Genomic DNA, 19,916 nt, shown 5'->3' with positions numbered 1-19,916 from the left:
AAGTAGTAGGAGACTCGATCTCATTACCTTATGGACTTATCTAAAACGTAGTAGTTGTAAATGATTTTCTTTTAATAAAAGGGAAAGATTAAAAATAATAAAAAGCGGTAGGTGGAGGGTTTAATTAAGTTAATTAATAAATGTAGGTGGAGAGTTTTAGTTTAATTAATTAACGTATTACCAGTTTGCTTGCACAATTAGTTTTGGGCAACGGTACGTTTTCCAGCAGAACACGTAGTATTGTTTTTGAAATTTTCCTTTCCACCTTCATTGTATATATTTTATAGCACAACAATTAGATACAATTTTGTATTTTAAGTACTATTCTTTTATTAGAATTACAGTTTTATTTTAATAATTTGTACTAACCTTTAATTAATGATAACTTTTATAACACTCTGAGATAAAACTTTAACTCTAATTAAAAAAATAACACTAAAACAATCTAAAAACATGTATCTGATTCTTCTTCAATTCTATATCTTGTATATTTTCCTCTCGTTTATCATTCCCCTTTGGTTAAGTTTGTCTTGATTTATTGAATAAAAATATAAAATAGGAAAAAAAAATCTAATCACAACATCACTAACGTGACAAAGACACTGCAGCCAGTGAATAAAAATCTTACTGGATAAGTACATGTTTGGAGAACCAAAATTTTTAAGGTTCAGAGTATATTTTAATGTTTACTTCCAAATAGCCAACACCATTTTTATGAAAGCCATCAAACTAGCTAGTTAAACGTCATTTAGTTTGACTTATATATATATATATATATATATATATATATATTATCGTGCCGTACTTGATCAGTTGATCATTTGCCTCACCAACAACCAAAGCCTCTTACAAGCTAAGGTTGATCTGCACATTAAGGCCCTTATCAGATTAATTTCTATCATGGCTCTTCCTCTTCTTCCACCTCTTTCTTCAATCATCAACACCCTTTTCTTCTTTACACTCTTCTTCCCAAAATATGTTTCGAGTGATGTTGAAGGGTACTCAGCATGTGAACCTTTTAGCTGTGGTGAAATCGACATTCGCTACCCATTTTGGAGTAGTGATCACCAACAAAGTTATTGTGGGCATCCAAAGTTCAAGCTTGATTGCCAACAAGACAACGTGACAATTGACATGATGTCGCAGAGATTCCATGTTATTGATATTGATCAAACATCTAAGGTTTTGAAGATGGCAAGGTTGGATTTATGGGATGACCCTTGTACTGATGAGTATAGCAATGTCAAGTTGGATTCTGATTTCTTCAACTACAATTCCAATGATGATGACTATACTTTGTTATATGATTGTGGTCCTCCTGTTACATATACGTCTAGTGTGAATATTAAAGGAACAATATCATTTAGTTGCCCCATAGATGGTGGTTTTCGAGATGCATTCTTTGTGTCAAGTACTGATGTGGGTAATTTGAAGGATCTGGGGTGCAAGCATAGCATCAATGTTTCTGTTCTAAGAGAGGCTGTGAAGGATGCTTTGCAAGTGGAAAATGTTTTAGAAAAAGGATTTGAGGTAGGGTGGATTGGTGTGGATGAAGGACAATGTGATGGTTGCATAAAATCTGGTGGGAGATGTGGACACAACGTATCTAAGGATGCATTTACGTGCCTCTGTCCTAATCAGCAATCTTATGATGAGGTTTGTAGCAAAAGCCAAACAAGTTCTCCCTTAGCAGCACCAACGCCTAAACCAACACCAGAACAGGCACTGTCACCCCCTTTTGGTCCAAAATTTCAAGAAAAGTCTCCACATGCTCCGAGTATGTATTCTTCCTTCTCCTGATTTTGATTAAGTACCCCTAATGAATAATCTTATTCTTTTGGATGGTGGCATTCAATTTTCTTTGAGGATCCAAAATTCCTTACGTGCATGCCTGTTTAGAAACCAATTGAGAAGTAAGAAATCACGTTTAGGATATAAAAGGCTAAAGTTATAACTACTAGCTTCTCAATAAATGTGAAAAACTATATCTGAGATGAGATGTGAAACCAAACATGCTATTCTTCCACTCAGGATTAGGTAGAGGCTCATTTCCTAGACATGGAATTAGAATTGTTTGTTCTGCTTGTTCACGAGTATTCTTTCGTTAGAATAGTTCCCTTTGATTTTTTCTTTCTTCATTCTGTGTGGAAGATTTATAATATTGGATCGAACTATTGAAGACCGCGTTGTGAGATAACGTGTCAAATTTTATAATGTCTTGTGTAGGTTTGGTAAGGGTGAGCTTAGCTTACGTTGACTTTTAAATATTACTTGGTAATAACTGAGTATAAGCTTTTAAAAGTCTGCATATAACGATAATGGTATGTGTCACATTAGTGATTGGATGTTAAAAATTTGGATTTTCATGGAAATATGATGGCAACAGTTACCTAACAAGCTGTACTACTTTTTTTTATTATAATTTTCCAAGATAAGTGACTGTGTGCTGCCTTGTCGCATATAAATTTGGATGATCCTTTGTGGGGCATCACCTACATAGAAGTGGAGCGTTGTAAATCACATACTATAATTAACAATTTGTTAGAATACAAAAAATAAATAAAAATTAGAGTATGCAATAACATATCCTCTAACATACTCTTTTGATTAGAACACATATTTCTACAACATGCAACTCTTCCTTCGATGATCAATTGACCATAAATGTATTCATATATCTATATCAAAATCTACAACATGCAAACTAATATTTCTGACAACTAAGTTTGTCCTTAAAAAAACAAAAAATGATTATTGTTCCACGAATTTCACAAACACTTACTCTGACTTCCACCCCCTTCCAATATATACCGTGCACAACATCACCATATTCTATGACTGTGTCCTGGATTTTTCATAGGCCAATCAACAATTTTAGGTGTAAGGTTGACACTAAGATTAAGAACCTTATTTTCCACGTTGATGGAAACCCCTGTTCTAGGCCTGGTTTTGAACTGTGGTCTGTGGGGCTTCTTGTGTACAAGTTCCCATTTTCTGGGGTGTTTCTCTTAATCCTAATAATGGTGGGTCAAAGTGAAGCAGCAATGGTAGACTCAATTTCATAAAATGCTTTGTTTTTCATTCTCATTTTAATTGGGTTTCTCTTGAACGCACATTTAATGGTTGAGGCTTGAGGAATAACTTCTTAAAACAGTTTGCCTTTTGTTTACTAGGACGTGACAAAGTTGAAGTTTTCATTATTAAAAACAACTATATCCTTTCACATGTTTCAGATTGCTTAGAAATCAGCATCGGATACATTCGTATTTATAATAATAAACAAAATTAATATGGCCGGTCTATTTCAAATAGTTTTGAAAAAGGCTATTGTTAAGATGGTCATGTCACAAGTTTAAAATGTACAGAGCAGGCCTAGAATAAGATAACGATAATTAATGAATTAATACTACATGTGAATTTATGAAAAAAAATTTAATCATTTTTTTGAAGTTCTGGCGAATGTTTGAACTGAAGTAACTAAAATGTAAATTACACGACCCTAACGGATAGTTTATACTCTTTGGATTAGAAAAAATTAACTTGTGACATGACCCCACAAAAGTAAGAAACTGAGTTCGTCCCCTGCCATAAAAAATCTGCAGATAAATCGATTTATTGGCTAGACAAATAGCTTGCACCTTGTCACAAGGAAATTAATTAATTTATTTTTTGTAAAAGTATATAGAATTCCGTCTAATGAAGTAAAGTTAGGTGAGGTGAGATATGCCGTGTTGTGTAATTGGGTATAGTACTGTAGTTGATTAAAAAAACATTAGGCATGAGAAATTGTGCAATGCGAATTAGGAAGCAAGAGTACTAGAGGAGACTGGGTCGTGTTTTTCAGAATTTTGAATACTAATTTGTTTTGGTGTGGGGATGTGAGAAGAAGGCACAGGGTGAGGGAGAAAGAGGGTGGTAGTTTCCTGGGAGAGGACTTTTTGCTTCATTTTCTGAGAACTGCTTCTAAAACTTTTACATTATATTTGGCATCAAGAGAGACTGCATGAATATTTTAAGCGAGAGGCTTTTGAGGGCGTTGGTAGTAAGAATGGATATCCATATCCACATGCTCCTCACGTCCATTTCTTGCTTATTCTTTATCACTCTGCCGCAGTCCCTCTCTCAACCACCATCTGTCTTCAATTATTCGGCTTGTAAGGAATGGCCATACAACTGTGGAACACTTTCCGGCATCTTCTATCCATTCTGGGGAGAGAACCGACCCCCTCATTGTGGTGGCGGCGAAGCATTCAGGCTGAGCTGCCATGATGATATTACTACTATTCTAATTGCCTCACATAATTTGATGGTGAAGAACATCCACGACACCACTCGAACCATGAGAGTAGTGCCAACTGACCTTGACCCCAACGTTTGTTCTCTGCAATCTAAGAACATATATGATGACATTCATGCGAAGGCCACTCACTTCCTGTATCCCAATCCTTCATTGTACAGCAACAACATATGCGAAGGGTTTGAGGTAATTTATGATGTTTCTGAAAATTGCACAAAATGCCTGGGAAGTGAAGGAGAGTGCTGGAAGGAAGAAATTGATGAACATGATATAGTTTCATGCTATTTCTGCCCAGATGGATCTCATTCCCTACGCTGTTCTCCTCCAAAAAGAAGTACGTCTTCTATCCTCTTTTCTTGAACTTCACTCGTCTACGTCATCTCACAGCCTTGCTTAGTCTTGGGTGCTCTTTTTCTCTGTCATTTAATTTGATGCAACAATTGAAGATGAAGAAGCATCTCTTTGCTCTTTCCATCTCTGTTGCAACTCACAGGCCAAAAATAGCCACATCAAATCTCTAATTAATTGGAGCAACCCACCATTATTCCTATCCTGGAATTTTCCATATCAACAATTCATATTTATTTTAGCTTATTTTGAAACTATAATCACTTCTTTTTTGGTTCTGTTTTTCAAATACTTTATACCCAACATGCAATTATTTACTGAAGTTCCCGATCTTGGATTCCAATAGTTCCCACCCAGTAGTACCCTCCACCAAGTCCTATAGAGCATATCTATGAGCTTTGGTATTAACTTGGGGACATACATCCTACAGAGGTTATCTCAGGAACCCAGAAACAAAAACAGAGTGGAATAACATGAATTTCTGATATTATATTAGATTATATTTTCATTTTCAAATATAAGTAAAATTTAATTACTTTTTCTTATTTAATAATTACTATTGTTGACATGACTTCGATAAAAACTAGAGTAGTTGACTGCACATTTTTCCAATTCTCGCTGTGTCCTTCTCTGATGGTCCCTTACAAATACTATTATATTTGGTGGTTCCTTCTTTACAGCTTCACTTCCCATTAGATCCATTGTCTGGCTTTGAACGTGTAATCAAATTAACATGTTTCCTGAATTTTCTCTCCAGCTATTAGTTGTTTGGTTTTTTCTTTCTCAGTCTTTCCTCCTTTTCCTATACGTGTGAATTCGCTTTGACTTTTAGTCACGTTTCCTGATATTTTTCCTTTATAACCCTTAATATATCAAGTAATTTTCTATGAATTACTGTCGCATTTGTTTTGCTATATTCATTATGTCTAAATTTGTTTATAACCATCATTCTTTTTACTATGTTAATGGATTTTTAATAGCCAACCTATCAATTTTATTTTCATGGTTCGTATATTACATGTATTTAAAAATTCTTTGATGAATAAATTCAAACATAATATACTGCCATGCATATATTATTAACAGAATACATGAGCATGACTCAAGACAAAATTTCCAGCGAACTTTTTTAAGAGGGGAAACTGTTATCTATGTTTGAAATTACTATTGATATATAATTTACAGTCTGAGGAAAGGTGCTATAAATATTTATGTTAATTTTTTATTGTATATCACTTGACTGTGATATAAGCTACATTTTGTAGTCACACTTTTTTATTCTCTTTTCTTTGTGGTCTAAAGTTATAAAAAATTAAAAATGTCCTTTAGATAAAAATGGTGGTACACGACGGAAAAGTATGATCCATCCCTTTTCTTCTTTTCCTTCATTTACTTTTATTTCTTGGATGTATCATGCATACATGTGGCTAACTGGCTGTACCAACAATCATTAGGAATAGGAAAAAAATCATTTTTGATAAGTAATTTCTTAAATAAAAATAAAATAATAAATTGGTATAAATTTAATATTCCAATGTTTATTTATTTTTATGGATGTTATATGAATTTCTTAATTTAAAATTAATTAAAAAAATTGTCTCCGTATCCTTTTTGTCCTCCCAAACACACTAATAGTGCGTTTGGATAGAGAATTTTAACTGAGGAAAGTAATTTATCAGATAATTTGAATTTCTGTAATTTAGAATTCATTGTTTGGATACTTTTTACGAAGAATTTAAAATTTTGAAATTTTAAAACATAATTTTAAACAACTAAAAATATGAAATTTCAATTTCCTTCTAAAATGTGAGAAATTGAAATTCTCTTCTCACCGTCTTCTTCAAGAAACACCGTCTGAGCTCCTAAAATATCGATCGAGTGTGAGTATAGAGGAACAATACGTATAACTAGCATAACAATCATATTTTGTCTTTTTTTTCATTCATTTTTTTCATCTCATAATTTTAATTTTTTTTATCCAAACACAAAATTTTGAAAATAAAAGAATTTCAATTGAAATATTTGAAATTCTTAGAATTTAAATTTTTTTAGAATTTTAAATTTCTCCATCCAAACACACTATAAAAGTTAATTAGGATTTTATTTGATTGAAATTTTGCACATGTTTTGTGCGGGTAAAACAATCAATTAAATAGTTGAAGCTTAATATCTCAGACAAGTAATATAACTTGGTAATAAAATAACATTACGACGTTTATCATATTCATAAATAGCTCGAGATTATCACTGACTCAGCCAAGGAAAAGAAGAAAGGGAAATCATTGATTTGAAAACAACTACTATATGTTAAGGGTATATTTGTGATTTTTTTATCAAAGGAGTTGCATGTATTGCATTTCTTTGCAAGTGCAGCAAATATCTTTTCCTTCTTTCTGGTCCAACACGTCTTTCACCATCATGGACATCATTTTCTGCTTTCTTTTACTTGAGATTTTTAAAAGAATTTTACGAAACAGCTTTGATTTCTCCACTTTCCATTAGAAAATTTGCACAAATCAAATCATCCACTTATTCTGGTTTTCCCCCTCATAGTCATAAAATAATTCTCAATTTTAAAATGTTACCCTTAACTTTTAGTCATAACTCTGCAAAATCTGTATACATGACTTTATACAACTTTAAATTAGTGCAATCTATTCAAATGAAGCTACGTACATACGGTTGCATTCAGATATAACATAAAAAATTCGACATCTATGTAAATAGAACATCTACAGTACTCTGTGCATTCCATAGTTGCTTCTTTGATTTGTTATGTAGGTAAAGAAGTGATGGGATCAATCATAGGACAGAAAAAATGTTGATTTTCTATTATAATGTATATGAAACTTCTAAATTAGCAATTGATTGATTAATTAATTTATTACACGTATATGAGTGATTGATAATGATAGATATATATGTCATAGTGATGTCACCATTACTGGGATGATGTGGTTTTCATTCTCCGTAGTATTCTTTTTGTGTCAATACTTATTATATAACTACAAAAAATGGAGTATGCAAACTTCCACTCGAAGGTACTTCACCTACTTTCCTTTGTGGGGGTTCAACTTTTGACTAGTAATATGGTATGGACTTGCACCCACCTATGAAATTAAAAAAAACACCCTTAACAACTTCAGGAAAACAAAGATAGGGAGTTAACCTACTTCCTCATCATGTAAAAAAGCGAATAACTGGTTATCTATTGCTTGAACTTTTGTTTTGTCTTCATCTATGTTTTCAAACTTCAATCATTAACCCCAATACAAAATTTCGTGGAAAAATTTCCACAATACATACCTACTGTTGAAATTGTTACAAATCTTTAGAATATTTTTAAATATAATAATGTATATAGTAGAATATCCTAGAACTATAGAATATGGTAAAACAATTTAAAACTATAATGTGTATGAATATGGTAGAACAATCTAGAACTATAAGTCTATGTATAAGATAGAAGAATCTAGAACTATCATGATGCTAATCTATCATGAAAACTCTAGAAATACCTAAAGTAATGTAAAAACATTCACCATCATTGAGAGGTTGGTGACTTGAGCCTATAAATAGGCAATTGATATGTTGTAATTGATCAATCCAAGAAATCAATGACATAGCCTTCTTTCTAAAACAATTCTCTAAAACTATCAACTATCAACTATTATCTAATCAACTACCAACAGTGGCATCAGAGCTACGTTTGGTCATACATTGGGCGTAGTTATATTACCTACCTACCATTCCAAAATCCTCCCAACTACTTCAAAAATTTCCTTTGTACTATGAATCCACTCTAATAATATTTTTTTTCTAAGCTATGGATAACACTACTCAATTGTCAACTATTTCTGTCCCTATCTTCAATGGTGAAAATTATGATTTCTGGCGTGTTAAAATGGAAACATATTTTTCATCTCAAGATTTATGGGACATAGTAGAAGAAGGCTTCACCATTCCCGCGGATACTTCAGCTCTTAATACATCTCAAGAAAAAGAGTTGAAGAAAAATAAACAGAAAAATTCAAAGGCGTTGTTCACCTTGCAACAAGCGGTGATAGATCCAATTTTTCCAAGAATTATGGGAGCTAAGACTGCCAAAGAAGCGTGGAACACATTGCAGGAGGAGTTTCAAGGAAGTGTTAAGGTACGTGCCATTAAACTTCAATCTCTAAGAAAAGATTTTGAACTATTGAAGATGAAGGAGTCCGAGACAGTTAAAGATTACTATTCTAAAGTTAAAGGAATAGTTAATCAAATGAGAGCTTTTGGGGAAGATATTCTTGACAAGAAAATTGTTGAGAAAATTCTAATTACTATGCCCCAAAAGTTTGACCCAATCGTGACAACGATTAAGGAAACCAAAGATCTGTCCACTCTATCAGAGACAGAACTTGTGGGCTCTCTTGAAGCATATGAGCAAAGATTGTATAGGCATAAAGAAGATACAATTGAAAATGCCTTCCAGTCAAAGTTTAAATTTCAGCCCCAAAACAAAGAAAATGGAAGAAAGAAAAATTATGGAGAAACTTCCAGAAGAAAAGAAGGTTCTAGGAATTTCCTTAAGAACAAAACAGATAAAAATCCTCCATGCAATATATGCAAAAGGCAAGGTCACGCAGAGAAAAATTGTTGGTTCCGTAATATGCCACAATGCAACCATTGCAAGAAGTTCGGGCACGTAGAGAAAAATTGTCGCAACAAAAATAGGCATCAAGCTAATATCGCAGAGGAGCATGATCAAGAACAATGTACGTTCTATGCCACTCAAGACTCAATAAATGAAAAGGGAGGAATCTGGTACTTGGATAGTGGATGTAGCAATCACATGGCCAAGGATGAGACTATTTTCAAAAGCATTGACGAGTCTGTCAAAGTCAAAGTTCGACTGGGAAATGGAAGTGTGGTTGAATCAAAAGGCAAAGGCACTGTCATGGTGGAGACAGATAAAGGTACGCGACTCATCCATGATGTCTTACTAGTCCCCAGCCTAAAAGAAAATCTTCTAAGCATTGGCCAAATGATGGAGAGAGGCTACACACTTCACTTTGAAGGAGGTGTATGCAAAATCTTAGACAACAAAAATAAAAGGTCTGAGATAGCCCAAGTAAAGATGAATAAGAGCAATAGAAGTTTCCCTCTAAATTTAAAATATGCAACAAACATTGCCATGAAGGTACAAGTTGATGATTCATGGCTATGACATCGAAGATTTGGCCACTTCAACTCACATGCCTTGAAGTTGTTACATGAGAAGAACATGATGAGAGATCTTCCAAGCATAAAGGAGAACAATGAAGTGTGTGAAGGATGTCTTCTTGGTAAACAACACCGATTTCCTTTCTCATCAAGTGGAGCATGGAGAGCGAAGATAAGATAGGATCAGAGTACTAAAGTTAAGTTGGTCAAGTTCTTCAACTTGGGTAGAAACCTCTTTTGCCTTTTGGGAAGATTGATTCAAAAGTCAAAGATATGGGGCAGATGTTGACAACTGAAATCAAGTAAAATGTCGCCAGCTTAGACTTTGATTTCATCATGTCAATCTAAACTCTAATTCTCATATTTAATATAATTTTCTTTTCTTCTTCTTCTCTCTGTCCTTTTTCTCTCCGCTCCTTCCGTCTCTCCCCACACCAGAAATCCCAAATGAACCCAAAACAGCTCCTCCTCCTCTTCTTTTCTCTCTTTCTCACAATCACTTTCTCGTTGAACGAAAGATTTGAAGCCTGCGATGCCAAGACATGTGGGAACGGGCAGAACATAAGCTACCCATTCTACATCCAAGGCAAGCAAAAACCCTTTTGCGGGCAGCCAGGCTTCGAGCTAACGTGCAGCCACAACGGTTTCCCAATTCTGACTCTCATGTACACCCCATACACAATCCACCAAATTTTCTACGACAACCAATCTCTCCGAGTGTCCAATCCCGTCTTTTCACAACCAAACCTTTCTTCTTGTATTGCCCCGACTCAGAACCTCACGGTCGGAAGGTACAGATTCCGAGTCGCTCCGAACCAGAGGGAACTGTTCGTGCTGTACGGCTGCGACTCAGCGGCGCTTCAGAAAACGGTGCCGGAGCGGAGGATCTGGTGTTCTGCGGCGGGAAACGAAACGACGTCGGTTGTGGGGTTGGATAAGGGGGATCGGGATTTGGTTTCGGCGCGGGAGAGTTGTAAGGGTGGTGCTGTGAATGCGACGGTGGATGATTTGAAAGGAGGGGTTAGAGAGGCGCTGCAGAGAGGGTTTTTGTTGCTTTGGAATGCGACTAGCTGCAGCGAGTGCAAGAGTAGTGGAGGGAGGTGCGGCTTCGACATCGACCCTCGTGTCTATGCTTTTAGGTGTTACTGTCCTGATAGGCCTCATGCTGTCAAATGTACCAATACAGGTTAGTCCCTCCCAATCGGTCATTCTCTCTCAGTACATTTTTTTTTCCAGAATTTTATAACACTCGAACCTGTTCAACACTTAGAGGGAGGTAGACTCACTTGATTCTCTCAACACAATTTACCTCTTCTACTTTTTTAACATTTTTATTTTGTAATGAAAATAATGATCAACCTTCATTTTATAAAATAAATAAATATCTAGAATTATTCATATTTAATGTTCAACCCTATTAAAAGATGGAACTGCATTAGTGTCGAACATGATTGCTATTGAGAAAAAAAAATACTCGTAGGAACTAAAAAATAATAAGAACTGATTTTTATTTCGGTCAAACTTGATTTTGTAAAAGTATAGATGTTTAATAAAATTAATTTTGTTTTATAATTTTAATTTATCTAGAAACGATAAAAGATTTCTTGTTTTTTGATTAAAAAATTTATACTAAAATACTTTTAAAATAAAAAACATCCAAAATTTAATTACATCTCTACTATATTAATTTTACAAATCAATTCAATTTACAATCAATTTTGTAAATATTGATCCAAATACACCATTACTTATTGATAAAACAAAAACACCGTTACTTACTGAGATAAAGGTTAGCGAGATAAGAATAAAACATACACACCCTTACGAACATGTCAGTTTGTATATTTTATATTTTAAAAAACTATCACAAAATTATAATATATATAAAACCTGTAACTTGGCCATACTTGAACCTGGAAGCTTTGAAGAAGCGTCAAAGCAGGAAGTATGGGTCAAGGTAATGGAAGAAGAGATACAGATGATCGAGAAAAGCAACACATGGGAGTTAGTAAATCGTCCCCATGAAAAAAATATCATTGGGGTTAAGTGGGTCTATAAGACAAAGCTCAACCCTGATGACACCATACAAAAACACAAGGCGAGGCTAGTAGCTAAGGGTTACTCACAGCAACCCGGAATTGACTACAATGAGACATTTGCACCAGTAGCTCGTCTTGATACCATAAGAGCTCTAATAGCTCTTGTGTCACAAAAAGGATGGAGTATCTATCAACTAGATGTCAAATCCGTCTTCCCTAACGGCGTATTTGAAGAAGAGATCTATGTGGAGCAGCCACAAGGATTCGTGTCTGAAGGCAAAGAAAACAAAGTGTTAAAACTAAGAAAAGCACTCTACGGTTTGAAGCAAGCACCTCGAGCATGGTATAGCAGAATCGATCAGTATTTCATGGATCGAGGATTCAGGAGGAGCAAGAGTGAGCCTACACTTTACATCAAGTCTCAAGGTCAGTACACTCTCTTACTCTCTCTATATGTAGATGATCTTATCTACACGGGAAACAATACTAAGATGATTATGGAGTTTAAAGAAGACATGATGAAGACCTTTGAGATGACCGACCTTGGTTTGATGAGTTACTTCCTCGGCATAGAGGTAAGTCAGAGAAATGAAGGGATATTCATCTCGCAAAAGAAATACACAGAAGGCTTACTTAAGAAATTCAAGATGTATGGTTGCAAACCTATTGCTACTCCACTCATAACAAATGAGAAACTACAGAAGAATGATGGAGCACCAGAAGCTGATGCATCCAAATACCGAAGTCTAATTGGAAGCCTCCTATATTTGACAGCTACACGGCCTGACATAATGTATGCTACAAGTCTTCTATCAAGATTCATGCAAAGCCCAAGTCAAATACACTTTGGAGCAGGAAAAAGAATTTTGAGGTATCTACAAGGAACAAAAGAGTTCGGTATATGGTATACTACCGAAACCAACTCAAAATTACTTGGCTACACCGACAATGATTGGGCAGGTTCAACAGATGACATGAAGAGTATCTCTGGCTATGCTTTCTCACTAGGATCGGGAATGTTCTCTTGGGCGTCGAAGAAGCAAGCTACAGTAACACAATCAACAGCAGAAGCAGAGTACGTGGCAGCTGCTGAAGCAACGAGTCAAGCTATATGGCTTCGTAGGATACTTGAAGACAAGGGAGAAAAACAAGATAAGCCTACTAAAATCAACTGCAACAACAAATCAACAATTGCAATGGCGAAGAATCCAGTTCATCACAACAGAACAAAACACATAGCAATCAAGTATCACTTTATCAGAGAAGCTGAAGAAACTAAAGAGATCAAACTCGACTACTGCAGAACAAAAGATCAAATTGCAGACATATTCATGAAGGCTTTGCCAAGACCAAGATTTGAAGAATTACGAGCTATGCTCGGAGTCACAGAAATTTGCATCAAGGAGGAGTGTTGAAATTGCTACAGATTTCTAGAATATTCTAAATATAATATGTATATAGTAGAATATCCTAGAACTATAGAATATGGTAGAACAATCTAGAACTATAATGTGTATGAATATGGTAGAACAATCTAGAACTATAAGTCTATGTATAAGATAGAAGAATCTAGAACTATCATGATACTAATCTATCATGAAAACTCTAGAAAGACCTAAAGTAATGTAGAAACATTCACCACCATTGAGAGGTTGGTGACTTGAGCCTATAAATAGGCAATTGGTATGTTGTAATTGATCAATCCAAGAAATCAATGACATAGCCTTCTTTCTAAAACAATTCTCTAAAACTATCAACTATCAACTATCATCTAATCAACTACCAACACCTACCAACCACTTTGAAATCTCCTCTAAATGCATACCTTAGACTCCACACAGTTTCTCTTCTTCTCTTGTCTTCTCTTCATCCTTTTCGAATCTCCAGAACCAAATGATCCTCCAAATCTCCTTCCATTACAATAAACCTTAACTATGCATTATTACCACTATCTTGTTCTTGGCTACCACTGTTATGTCTTCTAATCCAAAATTTGAGGCCTGCTCACCTAGAAGCTGTGGAACTGGCCCACCCATTAAGTATCCTTTCTAGATTCCTTATGAACAAAAATCCAATTCTCAGAACTTCTAATTATGAGTTTTTAGTGAAAGATATCTATTACTCTAACTCCTCATTTACTGTGGCCAACATAGATGTCTATGAGGATAAGTGTCCTGTTCCCTTATATAATTACACCTTTGATCAAACTCCATTCACCTACAGTTCAGAAAATTGGAATCTCTCTTTCTTCTACAACTGTTCCACAGAACCTATAGATTACCCCACTTACGAAGTAGATTGTGCTAAAAATGCTACACATTTTTCTTTTGCGGTTTTTCATAAGGAGGCACTGGAGCACAAAAACTATTCCTTGAATGAGTGCCAGTTTATGGTTAATACGCCATTGAACATCAATGAATCTGTTAATATCAATAGCTTATTGAGAATGAATTACACTGAGATTTTGAAGATGGGGTTTGTTTTGAATTGGACTGCACCTGATTGCCACTACTGTGAGAAAAGTGGTGGACGTTGTGGATTTGATGGCAATCAGTTCCTCTGCTTCTGCAAGGATAAGTCCTACTTAAAAAGTTGTGGTAGTGGTAATAATACATTTTGGAAATATTGTGATTATACTTTTGTTGTTTGTTCAGCAGGCACCTTTCTCTGTGTGCAAATTCTGTTCCTTTCCTCTATTTTTGTTGTTTAATTTTCTATTTCCCTCTTTTGGGTACAAATGCAGTTTCTATTCTAATATGTCATTTTAGAATATTCTAACCAAAGTATACCAGATCGTTGCCTTTCCTTTTGACCTGTTTGACACTCGCCTTAAACCATCTATAATTCTACATGCCAGATGATTATGGTTTCACTTTTGCAAAGTGTATTTGGTTTTACACAATATGTAGCCACGAGAACTATTTTGTATTTTTGTAGACTCAGTAACAAAATCAACTGTGTAATTCTTTGATATAATTATTAACTGTCTCATGAAAAGATTCAGCTACCTATACCATAAGTCCTTGTCTCATTGTCATGATTTCTTCATCAGTTGTCAGGATTTACATGCAGAAAATAGGCTGAAATTGAGTATTCTTTACGCTTTAGTTTTTAAGAAAACGGTCCAAATGATATGACTAGGTTCTAACTTTTTTTATATTAAAAAAAATTAGAATCAAGTCATTTCATTAATTTGAAATGGAAAACAAATATGTTATGGGTAACTTTTAAATTGTATGATGTTAGTTCAGTGTACAGTTAATTGTAATTCCCATTGTGCCTCTCTTCAGATATCATGTCATAGCAGTTAGCATGTACTTTCTTCATGAGGCCTTTGGTCAAAGCACATAAATATACATGTTTATGTTTGTTACATTCAACTACAATATCCTCCTTGAATTGGCACAATGCTAACCCATCTCTGCTTTCCCTGTTGACTGTTGCAGATCCGCGGAAGTTGAGACTCATTATAGGTAAATAGATCGAGTTTTCCTTGAACTTGTTTCGCTACTTTGTGCATATTTATTTCTCTTAACCAGGAGTACATGCAAGTTGCAACACACTCTCTAATTGTATTAAAATTCATTAAAAACTACAAATTTAAGAGAGACTCATTAAATATATTATGGGACTAACAAAAATTTGCAATTTTCAATAATTTCATTAAATATGATTAGAAAAAAAAATCTGTTAAAGAGTTTGTTTCTAGCATTTCTTTTAATAGTACATAAAATTCCAAAGTTATTGATCCTTTAACATAAAAAATAATCCAAATTGACTATTGTTTTCAATAAGTAACATATTAATTTTGTTTTTAATTGGTGTGAAAAAACCTCAAACATCAATTATTCTAGAATGAAAGCAATATGAAAAATAATAGCAACACACTATATACTTACTTGCTAAGTTGATTGAAAATCACAAAATTTAGAAACCAAACATATTTGTTGAAATAATATAGAAAAAAATATATACATTCATGTATGTTGGAAAATACTAAGAATAAATTTTTGTCCCTATGTGATTAAGATGGACAATAAAAAAATTAAAGAGAGTGAGAGAAGAAGAACAATACTAATAAGTTTTTAATGTGAAAAAATCCCCTCAATACAAAAGGGAAAAACCACTAGACCAAGTCCAGACAAAATATCTCTCCATTATGAAATAGAATTAGAATGAACTCAATCTTACCCAATAGGACAATTTATAATATTTTTCAAATACTCACCAATGGAAATATAACTCTCTTTTCTCAAAGAGGATTACAAAAACCTCTCTCACTCTATCACTCTTGAATGATAGTATCTCACTTGCTTACTTGCAATAACTTTTTACAAGCCTTCATTTATATAGTGGAGGGATATGACTTTTTCCGAGAGTAATAAATAGATAAAAATTAATTTTCATATTTTCAAGAATTCTTGAAAATATTATCTCCATTCTTCTAAAATAAATATGATATCAAGAGTCAAAGATGAAATTTCAAAATCTTGAAATTTTCATCTTTTATTTTCCATGCATTTGATGTCATGAAGATTTAATGAATGCGGTGCTCCATAATTATAGAGAAATTTTCAACAAAATATATGATAAATAAAAGATTTTTTTATTTATCAACAGTGAGATAAAAAAAATGGTATATGTATTGGATTAATTGATTTATTTTATGTTCACAAATGCTCTTAATGAAAATGAAATCTTTTGAAAAATATATTCAATTTTGGAAGAAAAAACCACCAAACATTTTGCAATCCTTCGGGAACACTTGTTTGAAAATAACCTGATATCCATGAAAAAACTAAAAATCGTCTTTAAAATAACAAAAAAACACATAATTAACTGCTGTCTTCTTATTCTTATCATATCTGTGGTTGAATTTACAAGCATTGGTAATTCACCGTCGTGTTCTTATATTTGGGTCTTGTTTGTCGTGAACATTTTAAACGAATAAATATTAACTTCCAAAAATGAAAGGAATTCAAAATTCTTTTAACCCCTTACTCTCCTATATATCTCTTAACAGGTCTTGCAAGTGCACTAATGGGAGGATTCATGATATGCATCATAATTTGCTGTACTAAATCTAAGTCATCCACACAAGTAAAATTCTCGTTTACGATAAAGAATGGCCAAGATATAGAATCATTCTTAAAAAACCATGGAGCTCTATCACAGAAGAGATACAAATTTTCAGAAGTTAAGAAAATGACCAACTCCTTCAAAGTTAAACTAGGTGAAGGTGGTTTTGGTGCAGTATACAAAGGAGAGCTACTCAGTGGTGTTCCTGTGGCCGTAAAGATATTGAATGAATCCAAAGGAAATGGTGAAGACTTCATCAATGAGGTTGCTAGCATCATTAGAACTTCTCATGTCAATGTTGTCACACTTGTTGGATTCTGTTTGGAAGGACGCAAGAAAGCTCTCATTTATGAGTTTATGCCCAATGGTTCCCTTGACAAGTTTGTATACAAAAAGGGTCTCGAAACCACTTCATCCTTGAGTTGGGATAATTTCTGGCAAATTGCCATAGGTATAGCCCGAGGACTAGAGTACTTGCATAGGGGTTGCAACACTCGAATTTTACATTTTGACATAAAGCCACATAACATTCTTTTGGATGAGAATTTCTGCCCTAAGATATCAGATTTTGGGCTTGCAAAGCTTTGTCCTAGGAAAGAGAGCATTATTTCCATGTCAGACCCTAGAGGAACAATAGGATATGTAGCTCCAGAAGTATGGAATAGAAATTTTGGCGGAGTTTCACACAAATCTGATGTTTACAGCTACGGAATGATGCTACTAGAAATGGTGGGAGGGAGAAAGAATATTAATGCGGAAGCAAGTCACACAAGTGAGATATACTTCCCACATTGGATCTACAACAGGCTAGAGCAGGGTGGAGATTTGAGACCTAATGAGGTGATGGCAACGGAAGAAAATGAGATAGTAAAGAGAATGACTGTAGTGGGCTTATGGTGCGTTCAAACCTTTCCAAAGGATAGACCTACTATGACTAGAGTAGTAGATATGCTAGAAGGCAAAATGAATTCCCTGGAAATCCCCCCAAAACCTGTTCTTTCTTCTCCCACTAGGTCAGTGTCAGAATCTCCCACAAGATGAACTATTTTTTTTTTTTTTGTAATTTGGGTAGATAATAGATATTTCAGGTTATATACTTTGTAAAATGAATTGTTTAACATAATTAGACTGTACTTTTAAAATCAAGTGGATTTCATAATTCTGTCAACATAACATGTGACTCCCTCTCATTCCTGAAAGCTAGCCTTCCTCTTCTTCAACTTCTTTTCCTTCTCGGCCAATATTTATTAGTTTTGTTTTGGTGTGTTCCTTTGTTATTCTATCTGTCGTCGGTTCGACAGACTTTGATCAATAATTTTTTTTGTGTGACTTTTACTTTTGTGACTGAGTTTCTGCATTAGCCCATTTAAATTTCAATGCCACTGTCAACTAACAATAACATGGCACTCTATATAATATTGCATGAAGTGTTACTTTTTGTTAAACAAAAGGTTTAGATTTAGGAGAAGTTTATGTCTCTAAGAGCGCCGGGCCTTCTGACTTTTATGTATAGAAGCAGAGGAGAAACAAATCAGTGTTACTGTAACCCTTTGTTTGGGTGAAGGGTTTTAAATGCTGAGTAATTCAATTGAAGGTAATTAAATTTCAGTCAATTATAAAATAACTTGTTTGGATTATAAAATTTTACAAATATTTTCATTGAAATTCAGTATGGCCTTTGTTGGGATTATTGTAAGATTATGACAATTGTAAGATCGCGTGCCCTTCGTTGGGAAACTACTTAATATATGGCCTGTACTGTGTATTGGGAATGAAAGAAATGCTTCAGTAATCTTCTTTGTAGCTTCTCTAATATTAGTTTTCTTAGTTCTATTGTAGTTTTGTATTAGCTTTCCAACACATTTAGACTTCCAATTTATGTCTAACTGTTTAAACTGATTAGTTAAACAAAATGAAGCCACAAAACAGTTCAACTGTAACAATATTAAATGTATTAAATATATATTAAACATTAAAAAGAAAAAAAATAAGTTTTTCTTTGAAAAATTTAACTAACACAAAATGATCTGACTAAAATTTTATTATTAGACTACACCATAGCCACCTGATTCAGTTCTTGGTTAGGCTGTACAATTCAATCCAGTGGTGTTATTGCTTTTTATTCACATTGGTAGGAAAACGAGGAACTCCTGTCATAAATTTTACGCGTGCACGTACGTCTGCACTGTTGAAGTACTGTGGAAAAATATACTGTGACTAAAGATCAAGTCATATTTCTAATTCCCCTTTCAAAGTTAAGTGATTGTAAAGAATAGAAGGGTTTTTTCTATCTGAATGACATTCCAACAAGATTGTGACCGATACTCTCTAATGGACTCCTCTTTTCTTTCACTGTGTGCTGTTGCAAGCAATAAATGGAACAAAAAGGGGAAACTCATCATAGGTAATAAAACTAATTTCTTTTATATTAATTTCCCCATCTACTGGTTCCTTTAATATTTATGAAATATCTCCAATACATCTGATCTTAAGGAAGAACCGTTGTATAGGCAAGCTTAGATGATGCCTTTTGATTTTTTTTTTTTTTTGTTTTTTTTAATGACCCTGAAACGATTACTTACATTTTTGCCCCCATTTAGGACATATAGTTTAGAAAATAGATGTTTTTAGGGTTGTTCTACGATCAAAGTAGGAGCCTAACCTTATGAAATGCATAACATGATTCTTAATTAAGACATCAATATTTGCATTTTAACTATTTTTCTCCAACTTAATTATGTTGGCATCCGTAACTCGGTGCAGGCAAATAAAGAAAGACCAAACACAGTAACTTTCATATTGGAAATACCATGTCAAACATGCATTATTTTATAGTAATAAAGTACATGTATTATATATTCATTGATACTCGTACTGTACAGTATATATATAAAATGTTCATTGATGTTCCTACTGTATTCGCTAACAGGTGTTACATGTGCAACAAT

General features: G+C 34.0%; 1 protein-coding gene and 1 long non-coding RNA gene across 5 annotated transcripts; one reads left to right on the top strand and one right to left on the bottom strand.

Moving 5' to 3' along the window:
* Positions 1-517: 517 nt before the first annotated feature.
* On the top strand, positions 518-18,167 carry LOC114368812 (LEAF RUST 10 DISEASE-RESISTANCE LOCUS RECEPTOR-LIKE PROTEIN KINASE-like 2.5). Of its 4 annotated transcripts, none has more exons than XM_028326074.1 (3): positions 518-1,777; positions 15,336-15,362; positions 16,913-18,167. In XM_028326074.1, the coding sequence occupies exons 1-3, from the start codon at positions 901-903 to the stop codon at positions 18,007-18,009; spliced, it is 2,001 nt and encodes a 666-aa protein (XP_028181875.1). In that variant the 5' UTR covers positions 518-900; the 3' UTR covers positions 18,010-18,167. The 4 variants fall into 4 exon arrangements, with proteins under 4 accessions (XP_028181875.1, XP_028181877.1, XP_028181876.1 ...); XM_028326076.1 differs by lacking the exon at positions 518-1,777 and adding an exon at positions 3,644-4,631; XM_028326075.1 differs by lacking the exon at positions 518-1,777 and adding an exon at positions 10,265-11,036 and having other exon boundaries at positions 16,913-18,158.
* On the bottom strand, positions 1,833-2,179 carry LOC114368816. Its single transcript, XR_003657425.1, has 2 exons — positions 2,013-2,179; positions 1,833-1,891 (listed from the first exon to the last, which is right to left on the bottom strand). It is a non-coding gene; the product is annotated as an uncharacterized LOC114368816 (long non-coding RNA).
* Positions 18,168-19,916: the final 1,749 nt, after the last annotated feature.

This window comes from Glycine soja, chromosome 9, assembly GCF_004193775.1.
Source record: "Glycine soja cultivar W05 chromosome 9, ASM419377v2, whole genome shotgun sequence".
In the NCBI taxonomy this organism is placed as follows: Eukaryota; Viridiplantae; Streptophyta; class Magnoliopsida; order Fabales; family Fabaceae; genus Glycine; species Glycine soja.
This window is presented reverse-complemented; position numbering and strand designations above follow the sequence as displayed.

Coding starts and splice junctions, on each gene's coding strand:
- LOC114368812 (XM_028326074.1), top strand. CDS start 901: ATGGCTCTTCCTCTTCTTCCACCTCTTTCTTCAATCATCAACACCCTT. Junction 1,778..15,335: donor AAAGTCTCCACATGCTCCGA/GTATGTATTCTT, acceptor TGACTGTTGCAG/ATCCGCGGAAGTTGAGACTC. Junction 15,363..16,912: donor GAAGTTGAGACTCATTATAG/GTAAATAGATCG, acceptor ATCTCTTAACAG/GTCTTGCAAGTGCACTAATG.